The 13,492-nt window shown below is 48.1% G+C and overlaps 1 protein-coding gene across 3 annotated transcripts in view; it reads right to left on the reverse strand.

Annotated features, from left to right (window-relative positions):
* The window catches only part of LOC118361839 (spectrin beta chain, erythrocytic-like), a 52,978-nt gene continuing 39,486 nt past the window's right edge, over positions 1 to 13,492 (reverse strand). For 2 of the 3 annotated variants that reach the window (XM_052486564.1, XM_052486565.1), the window contains 20 exons: positions 12,562 to 12,764; positions 11,392 to 11,482; positions 10,635 to 10,781; positions 9,691 to 9,954; positions 9,286 to 9,513; positions 8,925 to 9,137; positions 8,567 to 8,734; positions 8,085 to 8,215; positions 7,577 to 7,781; positions 7,129 to 7,352; positions 6,725 to 6,875; positions 5,433 to 5,677; positions 4,580 to 4,718; positions 4,242 to 4,326; positions 3,904 to 4,100; positions 3,544 to 3,693; positions 3,120 to 3,400; positions 869 to 1,042; positions 540 to 582; positions 1 to 296 (listed from right to left, as the gene is read on the reverse strand). In XM_052486564.1, coding sequence (XP_052342524.1) covers positions 96 to 296; positions 540 to 582; positions 869 to 1,042; positions 3,120 to 3,400; positions 3,544 to 3,693; positions 3,904 to 4,100; positions 4,242 to 4,326; positions 4,580 to 4,718; positions 5,433 to 5,677; positions 6,725 to 6,875; positions 7,129 to 7,352; positions 7,577 to 7,781; positions 8,085 to 8,215; positions 8,567 to 8,734; positions 8,925 to 9,137; positions 9,286 to 9,513; positions 9,691 to 9,954; positions 10,635 to 10,781; positions 11,392 to 11,482; positions 12,562 to 12,764 — 3,540 coding nt within the window. In that variant the 3' untranslated portion in view covers positions 1 to 95. The remainder of the gene's footprint in view (positions 297 to 539; positions 583 to 868; positions 1,043 to 3,119; positions 3,401 to 3,543; positions 3,694 to 3,903; positions 4,101 to 4,241; positions 4,327 to 4,579; positions 4,719 to 5,432; positions 5,678 to 6,724; positions 6,876 to 7,128; positions 7,353 to 7,576; positions 7,782 to 8,084; positions 8,216 to 8,566; positions 8,735 to 8,924; positions 9,138 to 9,285; positions 9,514 to 9,690; positions 9,955 to 10,634; positions 10,782 to 11,391; positions 11,483 to 12,561; positions 12,765 to 13,492) is intronic. The other variant, XM_052486566.1, reaches the window with a different exon arrangement.

Consider the following 13,492-nt stretch of genomic DNA (forward strand, 5'->3'; position numbering starts at 1 on the left):
AAAAAAAAAAAATCAATATTTTAAGGTGATAAAAATCTGTCTTACTGATTGTACACTACTTCTGCCCATGTGACGGAAATATCGTCATTCAGTCCTCACTTCTTCTTTGCGAACCGACTGAATCCCTTCTTCTCCTTGTCTTTCTTGTCTTTCGCTGGCTCTGTGGTGGTGGTGGAGGAGGAAGGAGGGGGCAAGCTGTGGGCCCGGGCCCCTGCGGACCCTGAGGGTCCTACCTCTTCCTGCGCCAGGGGCTTCACTGCCTTCTCCATTGCCTGGGTCCAAAGATCCAGCTCCTTCTGAAATAACCATTTATGTTCAATATATTTCTTTGAATTTGGGTGTTGGGGTTAAGATTGCTACAAGATTATGGTTCATAATACATCGACAGATGTAACACAGCTGCACAGATACTTGTGATTTAATTCCAGAAAGAGCAGAAAGCTGATCTATTAGATGGTTCAACAGAGCCGTATTTTGCTGACTCATTGATTGACTGATATAGTATAACACGAGTATTTAGGAGTGCATGAAGAACTCACCTTTTCTTTACACTGGAACAAGTACTCACTACCATCGCCAAGCCTGGAAGAGAGACAGCCCAAAATGAACAACATTCAGTACGGATTCAAACAAAAAGTGCAATTAACGGAGCGTGTGAATCACAGGTGGTTGGCGGCAACTTAATTGGGGAGGACGGTCTCGTGGTAATGGCTGGGGCGGAATGGGCGGAATGGTATCAAATACAGCAAACAGGCGTTTTGATGCCATTCCATTCGCTCCGTTCCAGCCATTATTATGAGCCGTTCCTCCCCTCGGCAGCCTCCACGGATGTGAACTATGTAAACTTGAGAGACTCCGGGATCCTCGCCTCAGTTTGAATACGTGCTTCTTCTTCTTGTAGTTGGTCAGGACTTCACAACTGGCGTTGCCGAGCGACAGAGGGTCCTCTCCGTGGTAGGTGGAGCCATGGCTGATGCTCTTGGCGTCCTTATAGACAGACAGCTGACCAGGCTTCAGCACACAGTACAGGTTGTTCCAGGACCTGTGAGAGGACAGGAGCACAAACACATTTAGCTGGAGGAGACCTTAACCAAGATACATAGGCATCCCAAGCTTACCCCAAACTATTTGAATGATCTTGCGGTAGAGCCATGAACTTGAATGATATTAACTTGAACTATACTTTATATCCTATCTACTGTAAGGCCTCGATTCAATCCGATCGAGCGCTAACCTGTGTTGGCAGATATCCGAATAGCGGATGTTTTGGAGGTGTAACTGCGGTATGAGCTGACAAATACACTATTTAGACAAAAGTATGTAGACACCCCTTCAAATTAGTGGATTTGGCTATTTCAGCCACACCCGTTGCTGACAGGTGTTAAAATCGATCACACAGACAGGGAATGTCCATAGACAAACATTGGCAGTAGAATGGCCTTACTACTGAAGAGTTCAGTGACTTTCAACCTGGCACCGTCATAGGATGCCACCTTTCCAACAAGTCAGTTTGCCAAATTTCTGCCCTGCTAGAGCTGCCCCGGGCCAACTGTAAGTGCTGTTATTGTGAAGTGGAAACATCTAGGATCAACAACGGCTCAGTCGCGAAGCGGTAGGCCACACAAGCTCACAGAACGGGAACGTCAAGTGCTGAAGCACGTAAAAATTGTCTCACTACTGAACTGCCCCTGGAACATCAGCACATCAACTGTTCGCCGGGGGCTTCATGAAATGGGTTTCCATGGCCGAGCAGCTGCACACAAGCCTAAGATCACCATGTGCAATGCTAAGCGTCGCCTGGAGTGGTGTAAAGCAAGCCGACATTGGACTCTGGAGCAGCGAAAACACATTCTCTGGAGTGATGAATCATGCTGCACCATCTGGCAGTCCGACAGGAATCTGGGTTTGGCGGATGCAAGGACAATGCTACCTGCCCCAATGCATAATGCTAACTGTAAAGTTTGGTGGAGGAGGAATAATGGTCTGGGGCTGTTTTCATGTTTTGGGGAGGTCCCTTAGTTCCAGTGAAGGGAAATCGTAACGCTACGGCAAACAATAACATTCGAGACAATTCTGTGCTTCCAACTTTGTGGCAACAGTTTGGGGAAGGCCCTTTCCTGTTTCAGCATGACAATGCCCCGTGTAAGGTCCATACAGAAATTGCTAGGTCCATACAGAAATTGTTTGTTGAGACCCGTGTGGAAGAACTTGACAGAGGCCTGACCTCAACCCCATTGAACACCTTTGGGATAAATTGGAACGCCGACTGCGAGCCAGACCTAATCGCCCAACATCAGTGCCCGACCTCACTAATCTTGTTGTGGCTGAATGGAAGCAAGTCCCCGCAGCAATGTTCCAGCATCTAGTGGAAAGCCTTCCCAGAAGAGTGGATTTTGGAATGAGATGCTCGACGACTTTTGGTCATGTGATGTAGATGAGCGGCTGCTCTTGTATGTCACAAACCACTCCCTTCCTTATTATCACTACCAAGTTAGATGTTCAAAACGGCAATAGAAAGTTGACTCTTAAGGCATGTTCTCATGTTCATTTGGTTGTTGTTTATCTGTCTAATTGAGGTGTAGACAATAGAATACGTGGCTGCATAGGATTTGTCCGATTAGAAAGTTGGGTGGTTTCATTGCATCCAGTGGCAGTGCCCACAACAAGCTAAAGCAAGGAGCCACTCGTGGATTTGATGGTTCTAACACAGTTTTACCTCTTACACCGCCAAAACAACCCTTGTGCGGGTGTTGGCTAGCGCGGATCTGATCAAATGTAGCCCGCAGTCGAGTGAGTGCAATGGTACCTTCTTATAATACCCCAAATGATAAAAAGAATGTTACACGTTACGTGGATAGTCCATCTATAGATGCTCTACAGACTCACTAACCTTTCCACTATCTACTCACCCTAGGTCGAACCCTAACCTTAACCCTTATCCTAACCCAAAACTTCACCGTAACCCTAACCATAGCCTCAGCAAGAAGTTGTTAATGAGCAGATAGTTTGTTGATTGTATGGCCTTCTGTAGAGCATCTACAGATAGAAAATCTGGTCTATCCAAACAAAGTGTGACCTAAAAAATAACTGAATTCTACGCAAATCATTTTCGTATCTACCTGTTAGAAGTCTTCTTCCCAGCAGCCTCCAGGTCGTGTTTGCGTCCCAGCATGCCCTCCTGCAGAACAGCCTTAGCACTGAGGGGTTCAGCGGGCAGGGTAGTGGCCCTGATCTCCACCTCCCTGAGGGTCTGTCCAGACACAGAGGCATCCAGCAACTCCAGAGAGCTAGCCTCCTGCAAGCCAGCCTCCTGCATCTCAGAGAGCAGGGGCATCGTGGAGTCACCTGCTGTCTCCTCCAATTGACCTGAACTTGCCTCCACCACTGCCCCAGACGCAGGCTGGGAAAGGAGTGAGGGAGGGAATATGATATATATATATATATCTTTTTCATGTATAATCAATATAATATCCTTATATACAAATTGGGAATAATATTGTCAGAGATGGTCATTTTGTCAGCATACATTAGCTCAGTACGAACCAGTGTCTGCTCTTCAATGGTGTAGAGCTGAGAAGAGTCCTCGGCAAACCCAGTGTCTTCTCTCCTGCTCTCCATCTGTGAGCGCTGCTGCTCCTCTGTTACAATCTGCTGCATCTCCTGCTGCTGCTTCCTCAACTCCAACAGCTCCAACTGAGAGAGAGACACAGACATGGAATGTAGTCATTTTCACCCGCAAATAGAGGTAAGGCATAGATACACCCACACTGCACTTGTTTATATGAAGAAATGGGGACATCAGGAAAAGAAAACTGCTTAAGGAGACAGATTTACACAGATCACAAACAACCCCCCCTCGCCTCCCCTCCCAAACACACACACACAATCCTATCCACAATATACCGTAGTAAGTCTCTCCAGTGCTGAGAAGCGCTCCTCCCAGGTGGCGGTGGACTTCTCAAAGGCTTCATGTCTCTTCAGCAGTTTCTCCACCTCGTCTACCGTCTGTCCCAAGTCCTTGCTGGCCACGTATGGCTCCTGAGCCACTAGCCACGACTCGGCCACTGAGGCATCCCGTGCAAACTGGCACACCTCCAACACTGGGACATAACACAAGACGAGACCAATGTGTAAGTATGCTATATGGACCCAGGGCCTTGTGTTTTTGTGCTCACTCTGATCTATAATACCGCATCAGGAAGGAGGGGAAAAGGGAGGGTTGTTGTTGTTGCTGTACTCACAGAGCCTGAGCCAGTCCCACCGGTCCTCCCACTTCATCATCATTTCCTTCCTCTTCTCCCTCTGCTGGCTCAGCTTAATACTTATCTGACAGAGAATGAGGATGACAGCAACAGGGATGGTCAGATGAATTCAGTTTTCAAATGAGGTAGAGTCACAAGGTACGGAAATAGCCACATATCTGAAAGAGTTTAGTGTAGCCCCAGGCTCTTCCCCAATTCAACTTTACTTGATTGCTTGCATACGCTCTCCTCGCCTCCTTCTTAAAACACATTGGAGGAGAAGATCTGAGGGAAGGGAGAGGCGTGGAGATTTGATATAGAGCCCTGGTGTTCCTCACCTCAACAGAGTCTTTGTGTTTGCGAGCCAGCAGAGCTTTGCCGTGCTCCTCACATTCAGAGAACTTGGGTCCACGCTGGTTGATCTCTGACATAATCCCTTGGTGGTATTTCATCAGCAGCTCTACTGATGACACATCCCTGAGGAGAGAGAGGTAGAAACAACATGCGATCATCTAGATTTTATCGCTCTATCCTCTATTCCTCCATCCCTCACCCTTCCTTTCTCCCTTCACCCCCTCTCCCCTCTGCTTCCCCAGTCCACTCTCCCCTCCATTTCCCCAGTCCACTCTCCCCTCCGTTTCCCCAGTCCACTCTCCCCTCCGTTTCCCCAGTCCACTCTCCCCTCCGTTTCCCCAGTCCACTCTCCCCTCCGTTTCCCCAGTCCACTCTCCCCTCCGTTTCCCCAGTCCACTCTCCCCTCCGTTTCCCCAGTCCACTCTCTCCTCCGTTTCCCCAGTCCCCTCTCCCCTCCGTTTCCCCAGTCCACTCTCCCCTCCGTTTCCCCAGTCCACTCTCCCCTCCGTTTCCCCAGTCCACTCTCCCCTCCGTTTCCCCAGTCCACTCTCCCCTCCGTTTCCCCAGTCCACTCTCCCCTCTGTTTCCCCAGTCCACTCTCCCCTCCGTTTCCCCAGTCCACTCTCTCCTCCGTTTCCTGTTGTCTAGTCATTTTGAAGATGTTTTTCTCTGCATATATTCCTTGTGACAATTAAACCCACAACTGTGGTTGCAAATACCTGGCTCCAACCCCTTTCCTCCCCTGTCCTGTTCACTTTAAACTCAGAACACAGAACAAAGTTTCGCCCGCACTAGCTAGCTAGCATTTATGTTAACAGTCCTGTCACATGAGATTACCGTGGTTTCTCCTGTGTCTCTATCTGTTGTATGGTGCTCTCCATCCAGGCCATGAGGTCTCGAACCATGGTGAAGAAGCGGAACTTATCAGCTGTCTCCTCCAGGCGTCTCCTGCGGCCGTCACAGGCATCCAGCAAGGCTTTCCAGGCCTCCACCACCTCCTTCTCCTGGGTCTGGATCTCCACAGCCTGGTCCCCAGCGTACTGGGCATGCAGACGGACCGCTGTCTCCTGGAATTGCTGCACCTGGTGGGGGAGGAGGAGGGTGGTTGCGGTGGTGAACTTAGATATAGAATCTCTATGGAGGTGATTATGATAAAGAAACCATTGTGAGAGCAAAAGTACAAGATGATGTTATAATACTGTTATTGCATCAAATGGTTATTTTATGGAATAGAATAGAACGCTCTCATCTGTGCATAGTCTTCTGAGTTGGGCATCTGGGGGCTTAATGCTCACAGTGGATTTACAATGCCTTTGGTGATTTAACCTAAAGACCACATTCCATAGTATGAGTTGGTGTTTGTGTACTGGTTGGTACCAGGGCAGAGATGGCTCAGGTGTGTATAATGATGAGGGGAACCTTGTTTTTGGGGCCAGACCCTGGTTTCCAAACAATGAGAACAGTCTTTACAGCAGATACTGTCTGCTGTGAATTATTAATTTCTTTCATACGAATCCTAACCTTGTGACCCATTCCACACATCTGTTGTTTGTCATGTAGACGAAGGGAGTGTATCTTGCCATTTAAAAGATCTTTGTATCCTTTGTGTCGGGGCTCTCAATGATTCATCTAAGAGTGGTTCGTCGACCAGCCATCGTAACTGCAGAGCACTCACATCATTCACTTGTGTGTGTGGTGTGACATGCTTTCCTTACTAATATGTGAATAAAGATTTTGTTTAAGTATAACTCTGACTTGCGTGATGCGTTTGTTTCTCCTCATTAGATAATACAGAAATGAACCACGACAGCCTCGATGTAGAAGACTTTCAATCCCATTTCACATATTTTCTTTATCGTCCTTCGAGACGGATTCGAGCGACTCCAATCACGACTGGCGTTCAGTTCAGTGTTATTGCAATGTGTTGTTTACAGGGAGGCCACCAAGGCATACAAAAACAAATGCTGTCTTACAACTACTCACCTTGAAATAACTTGAAATGTACATGGCTGTACACTAAGTCCCATCTCTAAATCAGCATAACACCTCTTAATATCTTAACACTGTCTCTCCCATTGACCTCTCAACCAAACTCCAGGCTTCCCAGGTAGTAGAGGGTTAAGGTGTACCTGTTTTCCCAGGGCGCTGATGTCCCTCTCGAAGGCGGCGTGCATACGGTGGAAGGTATCTGCCTTGCTGAAGTCTTCTCCCAGGTCAGCAGGAATCTCATTATGTTTCTCCTGGATCTGAGCCACCAGCTCCTTCCCATCATCGAAGTACCTGAGAACCACCAGGGCATTCACTGCTCAGCACTCACTGTACCACTACTGTAGTATACAACTGTAATCTGTCAGAAGTCAGATCTCAACCGTCTATGAAAGGAAAAATGAAACGTCTTCACTGTCTAAAAAAAATGACAAATTATTGTCTTGTGTTTGCCTTGTGTGTTTTGTCTTGTGTGTTTGTCTTGTGTGTTTGAGCCTAGGCATACAAAGCCAAAAACAGTGAGGGGCATTCATGTGTCCAGACTCACTTGAGCAGGTCATATGAGGCTTGTAGGAGCTGAGCGCGGGTGTCTATGAGTTCCAGCAGGTCAGCCCAGCTCTCATTGACGCTGTCCTTCCACTCGGCCATGGCAGAAGCCTCTGTGTGGCCCGCCTCAATCAGTTCGTCTATGGTCTGATTCACATAGTCCACACGCTCCTGCCCCACCGTCCCCGTCTCCCGGGCAAAGTCACGGAACTTGTCCCTCAGGAGCTGGACAGTTTAGATTTGGGGAGGGAAAAGAAAAAGGAAATAGTTTCAAAAACACGAGAGCTCAATCATAGAATACTCCATGAGAATACAGAACATTACAGAGAGAACCAATACAAGGTGTGACTTCACATTCGTGCTTGGACCGTCCCTTCAGCCGCCTAGAAGGTCCCATTAACCCGACCCCCCCCCCTGGCCTCTGTATTTGGTATGTATTCCACCCTCACCGTGACATGGTCCAGGTCCTGTCCCATCTCCTGTGAGGAGGCCACCACATCCCTCTCAGCGATCAAGTGCTCCAGATCCTCCACCTCACGGCTCAGCAGGAAGTGATGATAGGCATGGTCCAGCTTCCTCCTGCGGTCCTCTGCCAGGTCCTTCAGACCAGCGTACTGCTTATCTACCTGGCCCTGACGACGGATGACAGACTCACTATCGGGAGGGAGGAAGGGAGAGAAAGAGCGAGTGACTGACAAGAGGAGACAAGTCACCATCATGTATCAAGATGTATCATAGCTGTCTGGGACCCAATCGTAACCACACCCATCACTCTCAATACTGTTACACAGTGAGGAACAAGAGACTAATCCTAAAAAGGGAGGATTCTCCACATGTATGCAACACAGTCTGAGGCCTACAGAGGAGGTAGTGATACTATACTGTAGTACTATACTGTACTATACTGTAGTACCCACGGTAAGCTGACTGAACCCTAAATATCTAGGTTCCACTCACCCATCAGGGTGGTCCTCGTTGAGCATCTTCTGTGCGCGGTCAGCCAGCTTCTGGATGGCGTCTGAGTAGTCATCTACAGCCTCCTTCATGATCAGGTGACGCTTCAACATCAACATGGCTCCCCGCTCATCCTTAAGAGAGGTGGGGGGGGGGGAGAAATGAACACTTTAAAGCCACAATCTTTTATATGTTTTTTTTTCAGCCAAACAGCATCCCCACCGCTTGGTTTACTATGAGGGATGAGATTGGACAAATATCACCACTCTCGATTCACCAGTGGAGCTATGGTTGCAAGGACTGACGGTCCATAAGATCCCCTTGATAGTTGCAAATATATTTGGAGTACAATGCCTTGGCCTTCTCATCGGCAATCATGTAGAGTTCCTGCTCTTCTATTCAAATCTCAGCCTCCTCCCCTCCTCTCTCATCTCTCCTCCCATTTCCTCTCCTCCCATTTCCTCTCCTCCCCTCAGCCTCCTTACCTTGGCTTTCTCATCAGTGATCATGTATAGCTCCTCCTCTCCTATCCAGGCCTCAGCTTCATCAGCGTCATTAAAGTACTGTTGGGCCAGGTTAGATCCGTTCAGCCTGTCTCTCCTCTTAGCCATCTCATCCTGCAGCCGAGACCACACCTCCTCCAGCTCCTTCACCTGGAATCAGGGACACAATACATAACAACAACAGTATCAGTAACAAACCTTTTTCTAAAAACCAACCGTTGAAAACGAGCAAAAAAATGGGAAAAGGTGGAAGGAACAGAGGGGGAGGAGACGGGACACGGGGTAGAAAGCAAGAAGTGTGCACGGGCGTGTGCACGTGCAATCGTGAACATGTGCACACCTGCTGTCCAATACGCTCAGCCTCCGGCCCGCCCGCCTCTGTCGCGGCCGATGCCATCCTCCGGCCACGCTCCAACACCTCATCCACCCGGGGCTGGTGGCCCTCCATCTCCCTCTGTAATGTCTGGTTCTTCTTCAACAACATTTGGACCGCTTGGAGATTGTTGCCGTGTTCGTCTGACATCGCAAGGGGCAACCTCTCCTCGACCCAGAGCTGCGATAGAGAAGAGAAAAGGAGAGAGAACAGAACGGTGAAACACAATGTTCATGTCAGCATTTCTCTGAGGAAGCATTCTGACACGTTTCAGGTGGAAACGACAGCGCCGTAGTGGCGATGGTGATAATCTGAAAGGCATCCTCACAATCTCATCAGCCAGGTCCCTGTAGAACTGGTGCACGGACTTGGCTGCCTCCAGCTTGCCCCTGCGCTGGGACAGGGGGTTGAGGAGCTGCTGGAAGTCCATCTGGATAGCTTGCTGCTCAGTCTCAAGCTGGTCCTCCCTGCTCCCGGCTAGGCCTCCGTGCTTCTCGACAGCCTTCTGGAGCTCTTCCAGCTCCCGCGCACGGTCGCGCACCTGGTTCTCTGTTTGCTAGAGGGGGGTTAAAGTAGTGGCTGGGTAGACTGGAGACAGAACTTTTTTTTTTCTCAACGAGAAGATTGGAACTCTCCGGCTTTTGTTCCGGAGTCTAAAGTGTTATTGTTTGATCAACCTCCGAAACTGGGGGAGGGACATTAGACAGACACACCCCTCCACACACACACACACCTGGTGCTTCTTGAGCAGGATGTTAGCATTTGTGAGGTCCTTGACCTCCTCGTCTCCTTGTAGCTCCTTCTGCAGCTCAGCCAGCCACTTCTTGATGTCGGCCTGACTCTGGTCAAACAGCTCGGAGCGGTTAGCATCAAACAACAGACGGGCCTTGTCCTCGGCAGTGGACTCCAGCTTGTCCCACAGCTCATGCAGCTTCGCCAGGCGTTCTGTCACGATGGGCTCGAACTCAGGTTTGGCATCCATCAGCTCCTGACCCTCCTGTGGATGAGAAGACGGGACGGCGTTAGAAAGGTCACAGGGGAAACGATCATACTTGTTATATCATCCATCATCGTCTGTGGCACATGTATGATAAGTAATATGGATGGGATGTACACCAGGAATAATTCAAGTAGGCTATATGATTACTGGGATAGACTAGCGTCATGTCCAGTGGGTGTACGTGTACATTAAGCTGCCTCACGATCCACAAACAGAAGATCATGCCTTTTGGGACATTCTGGCTCGCTTTGTATATTACTATTTCAATCCAAAATAAGCATTTTAAGAGAACAGAAACAGAATCCAGTTCAGCTAGATGCCTTTGCGAAGAGCAGGGTTGATGTTAAAAATGTCACATGGACAATATTCTTACTTATTACACCATGTGGCATATAGCAAGGATGTGACCACAAGGACACATAGAAACTGATACTGTAGTGGAGCGAGTGTACAGGCTCTGACAGCTCAGTGTAGCTACGTCACTTTGCACCTTGCGCGCGCGCGCACACGCACACACACACACGCACACACACACACACACACACACACACACACACACACACACACACACACACACACACACACACACACACACACACACACACACACACGCATGCATCCACACACACACACGCATGCATCCACACACACACACGCATGCATCCACACACGCACACCTGGTCTATTTTGTTCAGCCAGTCTTTGTTGGAGGACAGCTCAGCCATGAAGGCCTGATGCTTCTTCCACTTGGTGTGAATGTTCCTGTCCCCGTCATACGACACGTCCTGAGCCGTCAACATCTTCTCGTTTATCCACAAAGTGAGCTGGAGAGAGGGAGAGGAGAGAGGGTATGGAGAGGAGGGGGAGAGGAGGAGGATGGACAGAGGAATTGAGAGGGGGAGAGGAGAGGATGGAGGGGTGGGGAGATGGAGGTGAGAGGCAGATTGAGAAAGGATAGTTGAGAGGATGAAGAGAGGGAGTGGAGAGGGAGAGGATGGAACGAGGGAAATGGAGACGGAGAGGATGGGGAGAGGGAGTGGAGAGGGAGAGGATGGAACGGAGACGGAGAGGATGGGGAGAGGGAGTGGAGAGGATAGAGAGAGGGAGTGGAGAGGATAGAGAGGGGAGTGGAGAGGATAGAGAGAGGGAGTGGAGAGGATGGGGAGAGGGAGTGGAGAGGATAGAGGGAGGGAGTGGAGAGGATAGAGAGAGGGAGTGGAGAGGATAGAGAGGGAGTGGAGAGGATGGGGAGAGGGAGTGGAGAGTGAGAGGATGGAATGAGGGAGTGGAGAGGATAGAGAGAGGGAGTGGCGAGGTGGAGGATAGAGAGACGGAGATCAACACAGAGTCCGCACAGACAAGAACAGTAGTAAGAAGTAAGACAGGAACACATTTGCTGTATCAGGTTACCAAAAAATGAATAAAATATCTTACATCCTGTGTGTTTTGCAGGAAGTGTTGAAGATCACGGTTATCCTTGAGTACCCCTGTAACCTCGTTGGCTTTGTCTCTGTTCTTGTGGTACCTGCAGATCGAAAACACACAGACACAACAGAACAACACGTTAGACTCAGTCCCATATCGCCAAGGTCGTGTTCATTAGGGCACGCAACGAAAAAATGTTTGAAAAGACAACTAAAACGAGCATCTCTTATTCGAGTCCCTTCCTGTTTCAGTCCATTTTTCTCAGTTTGGTGCCTAATGAACATGACCCAGGTCCCCACAACAGAGACTGATGGTAGGGTGTAAACAACACATGCAATCCCCTCTACTGAACCTTTCCAGTTCCAGCCCCAGCGCCACACAGTAAAGAGTCTTTACTAAAGACCTTACTTCCACAGCCCCCCCACCCCTCCTGATCTCTCAGTATAGTTATTACTACCTCCTCTGGGTTGAAGAACACTCTCTCTGCGATCAATACCCATCATATCAGGCACCCGGTGCCCTCCAACCATCTCCCTCCCAGCAGAGTAGAGTGAAGCCGGATGGGATGATAATTGCGTGTGTTAATGGGAGAAGGAGCTCCCTACCTCGCCTCTCCCCCCTCCACTAGAACAATGTTAAAACGAATTATGTATTGCTGACCTCGCTGACTCAGAATGGCAGGCTAATAGCAAGCTGAACTACTGTACAGTATGTCTACGTCCCAAATGGCACCCCATTCTCTTTACAGTGCACTAGTTTTAGCCAGGACACATAGGGCTCTACGTAGGAAGTACTGCACTATGAAGGGAATGGGGTGCCATTTGGGACACAGCCTATGTGTTTCATGCTCCTCAAAGTGGCAGAATAATAGCTAGCTGAACTACAGTACGCGATTAACACTTACTACTGAGGGAACAGACAAAACAAGTATAGGTCAATAGGTCAGATAAAGTAGAGATTTTCTCAGTGAAAGTTCATTACAATATGTACAGACAGATCCTCTTATAAGCCCAAGGCTGACATTAGAATTAATTGAATGAAACAGAGCCATTTGTATTCATTTATAGTTCATAAACTTAAAACGTCTTTTCAAAGAAATCTGATGTCTTTTGGGTGTTTTTTTATTTATTTTTATTTTAATTAAGCAAATATTAGAGCAGAAAAATATCCAAGACTAACCTGTCATGGATTAGGTCCATCTTATCTTGGACCCTGGGGGAGTAGAGGTTCCCCCTGTCAACCAATTTCTGTCCACCCTCCAGCATGCTGGCGATCTTCTCCATGTTGGCGTCCATGGTGGAGACGAAGTCCTCGTGTCTCTTCAGGGCCTGCTCTGCTCCGTCCAGGGTGTCAGGCTTGTCCGTATGGGCCAGAGTGTACTCCTGAAGTAAAGAAATAAAGAATCCACAACCATTACGTTTGGTGCTGACTAATAGACGATAAGCTACATCAATGTACTCTTGACCCACCACAGTCACAAACATAGCATAGCACCCTTCAAATTGTCACTTTCTGCTTTACAGTTTTCGATTTTCATTGGGGTTTTTAACTCTATTCATATTCCATGTTTAAATGTTAAAAACTTTATTTGCCAGGTGTAATGAATACATCGAAAATCATACTCACTCCAGCATTCACAGTAAAACACACAATACAAAGACAACAGGGAAATGGTATACTGTAGTAAAGGGGAAATCACAATATTATTGGTTTATCTTCATACGTATGTAAACCTTTATTTCGCTAAGTTAGTAATTAGCTAGGTTTCCATCCAATTGGCGACAGATTTCCATGTGGATATTCTATAATCCACATAAAACAATATGCGTATTGTTTGCTGCCACCACCATGTTTGACAGTGGGGATGGTATGTTCAGGGTGATGAGCTGTGTTGCTTTTACGCCAAACATAACGTTTTGCATTGTTGCCAAAAAGTTCAATTTTGGTTTCATCTGACCAGAGCACCTTCTTCCACATGTTTGGTGTGTCTCCCAGGTGGCTTGTGGCAAACTTTAAACAACACTTTTTATGGATATCTTTAAGAAATTGCTTTCTTCTTGCCACTCTTCCATAAAGGCCAGATTTGTGCAACATACGACTGATTGATTGT

This window comes from Oncorhynchus keta, chromosome 29, assembly GCF_023373465.1.
Source record: "Oncorhynchus keta strain PuntledgeMale-10-30-2019 chromosome 29, Oket_V2, whole genome shotgun sequence".
Classification (NCBI taxonomy): Eukaryota; Metazoa; Chordata; class Actinopteri; order Salmoniformes; family Salmonidae; genus Oncorhynchus; species Oncorhynchus keta.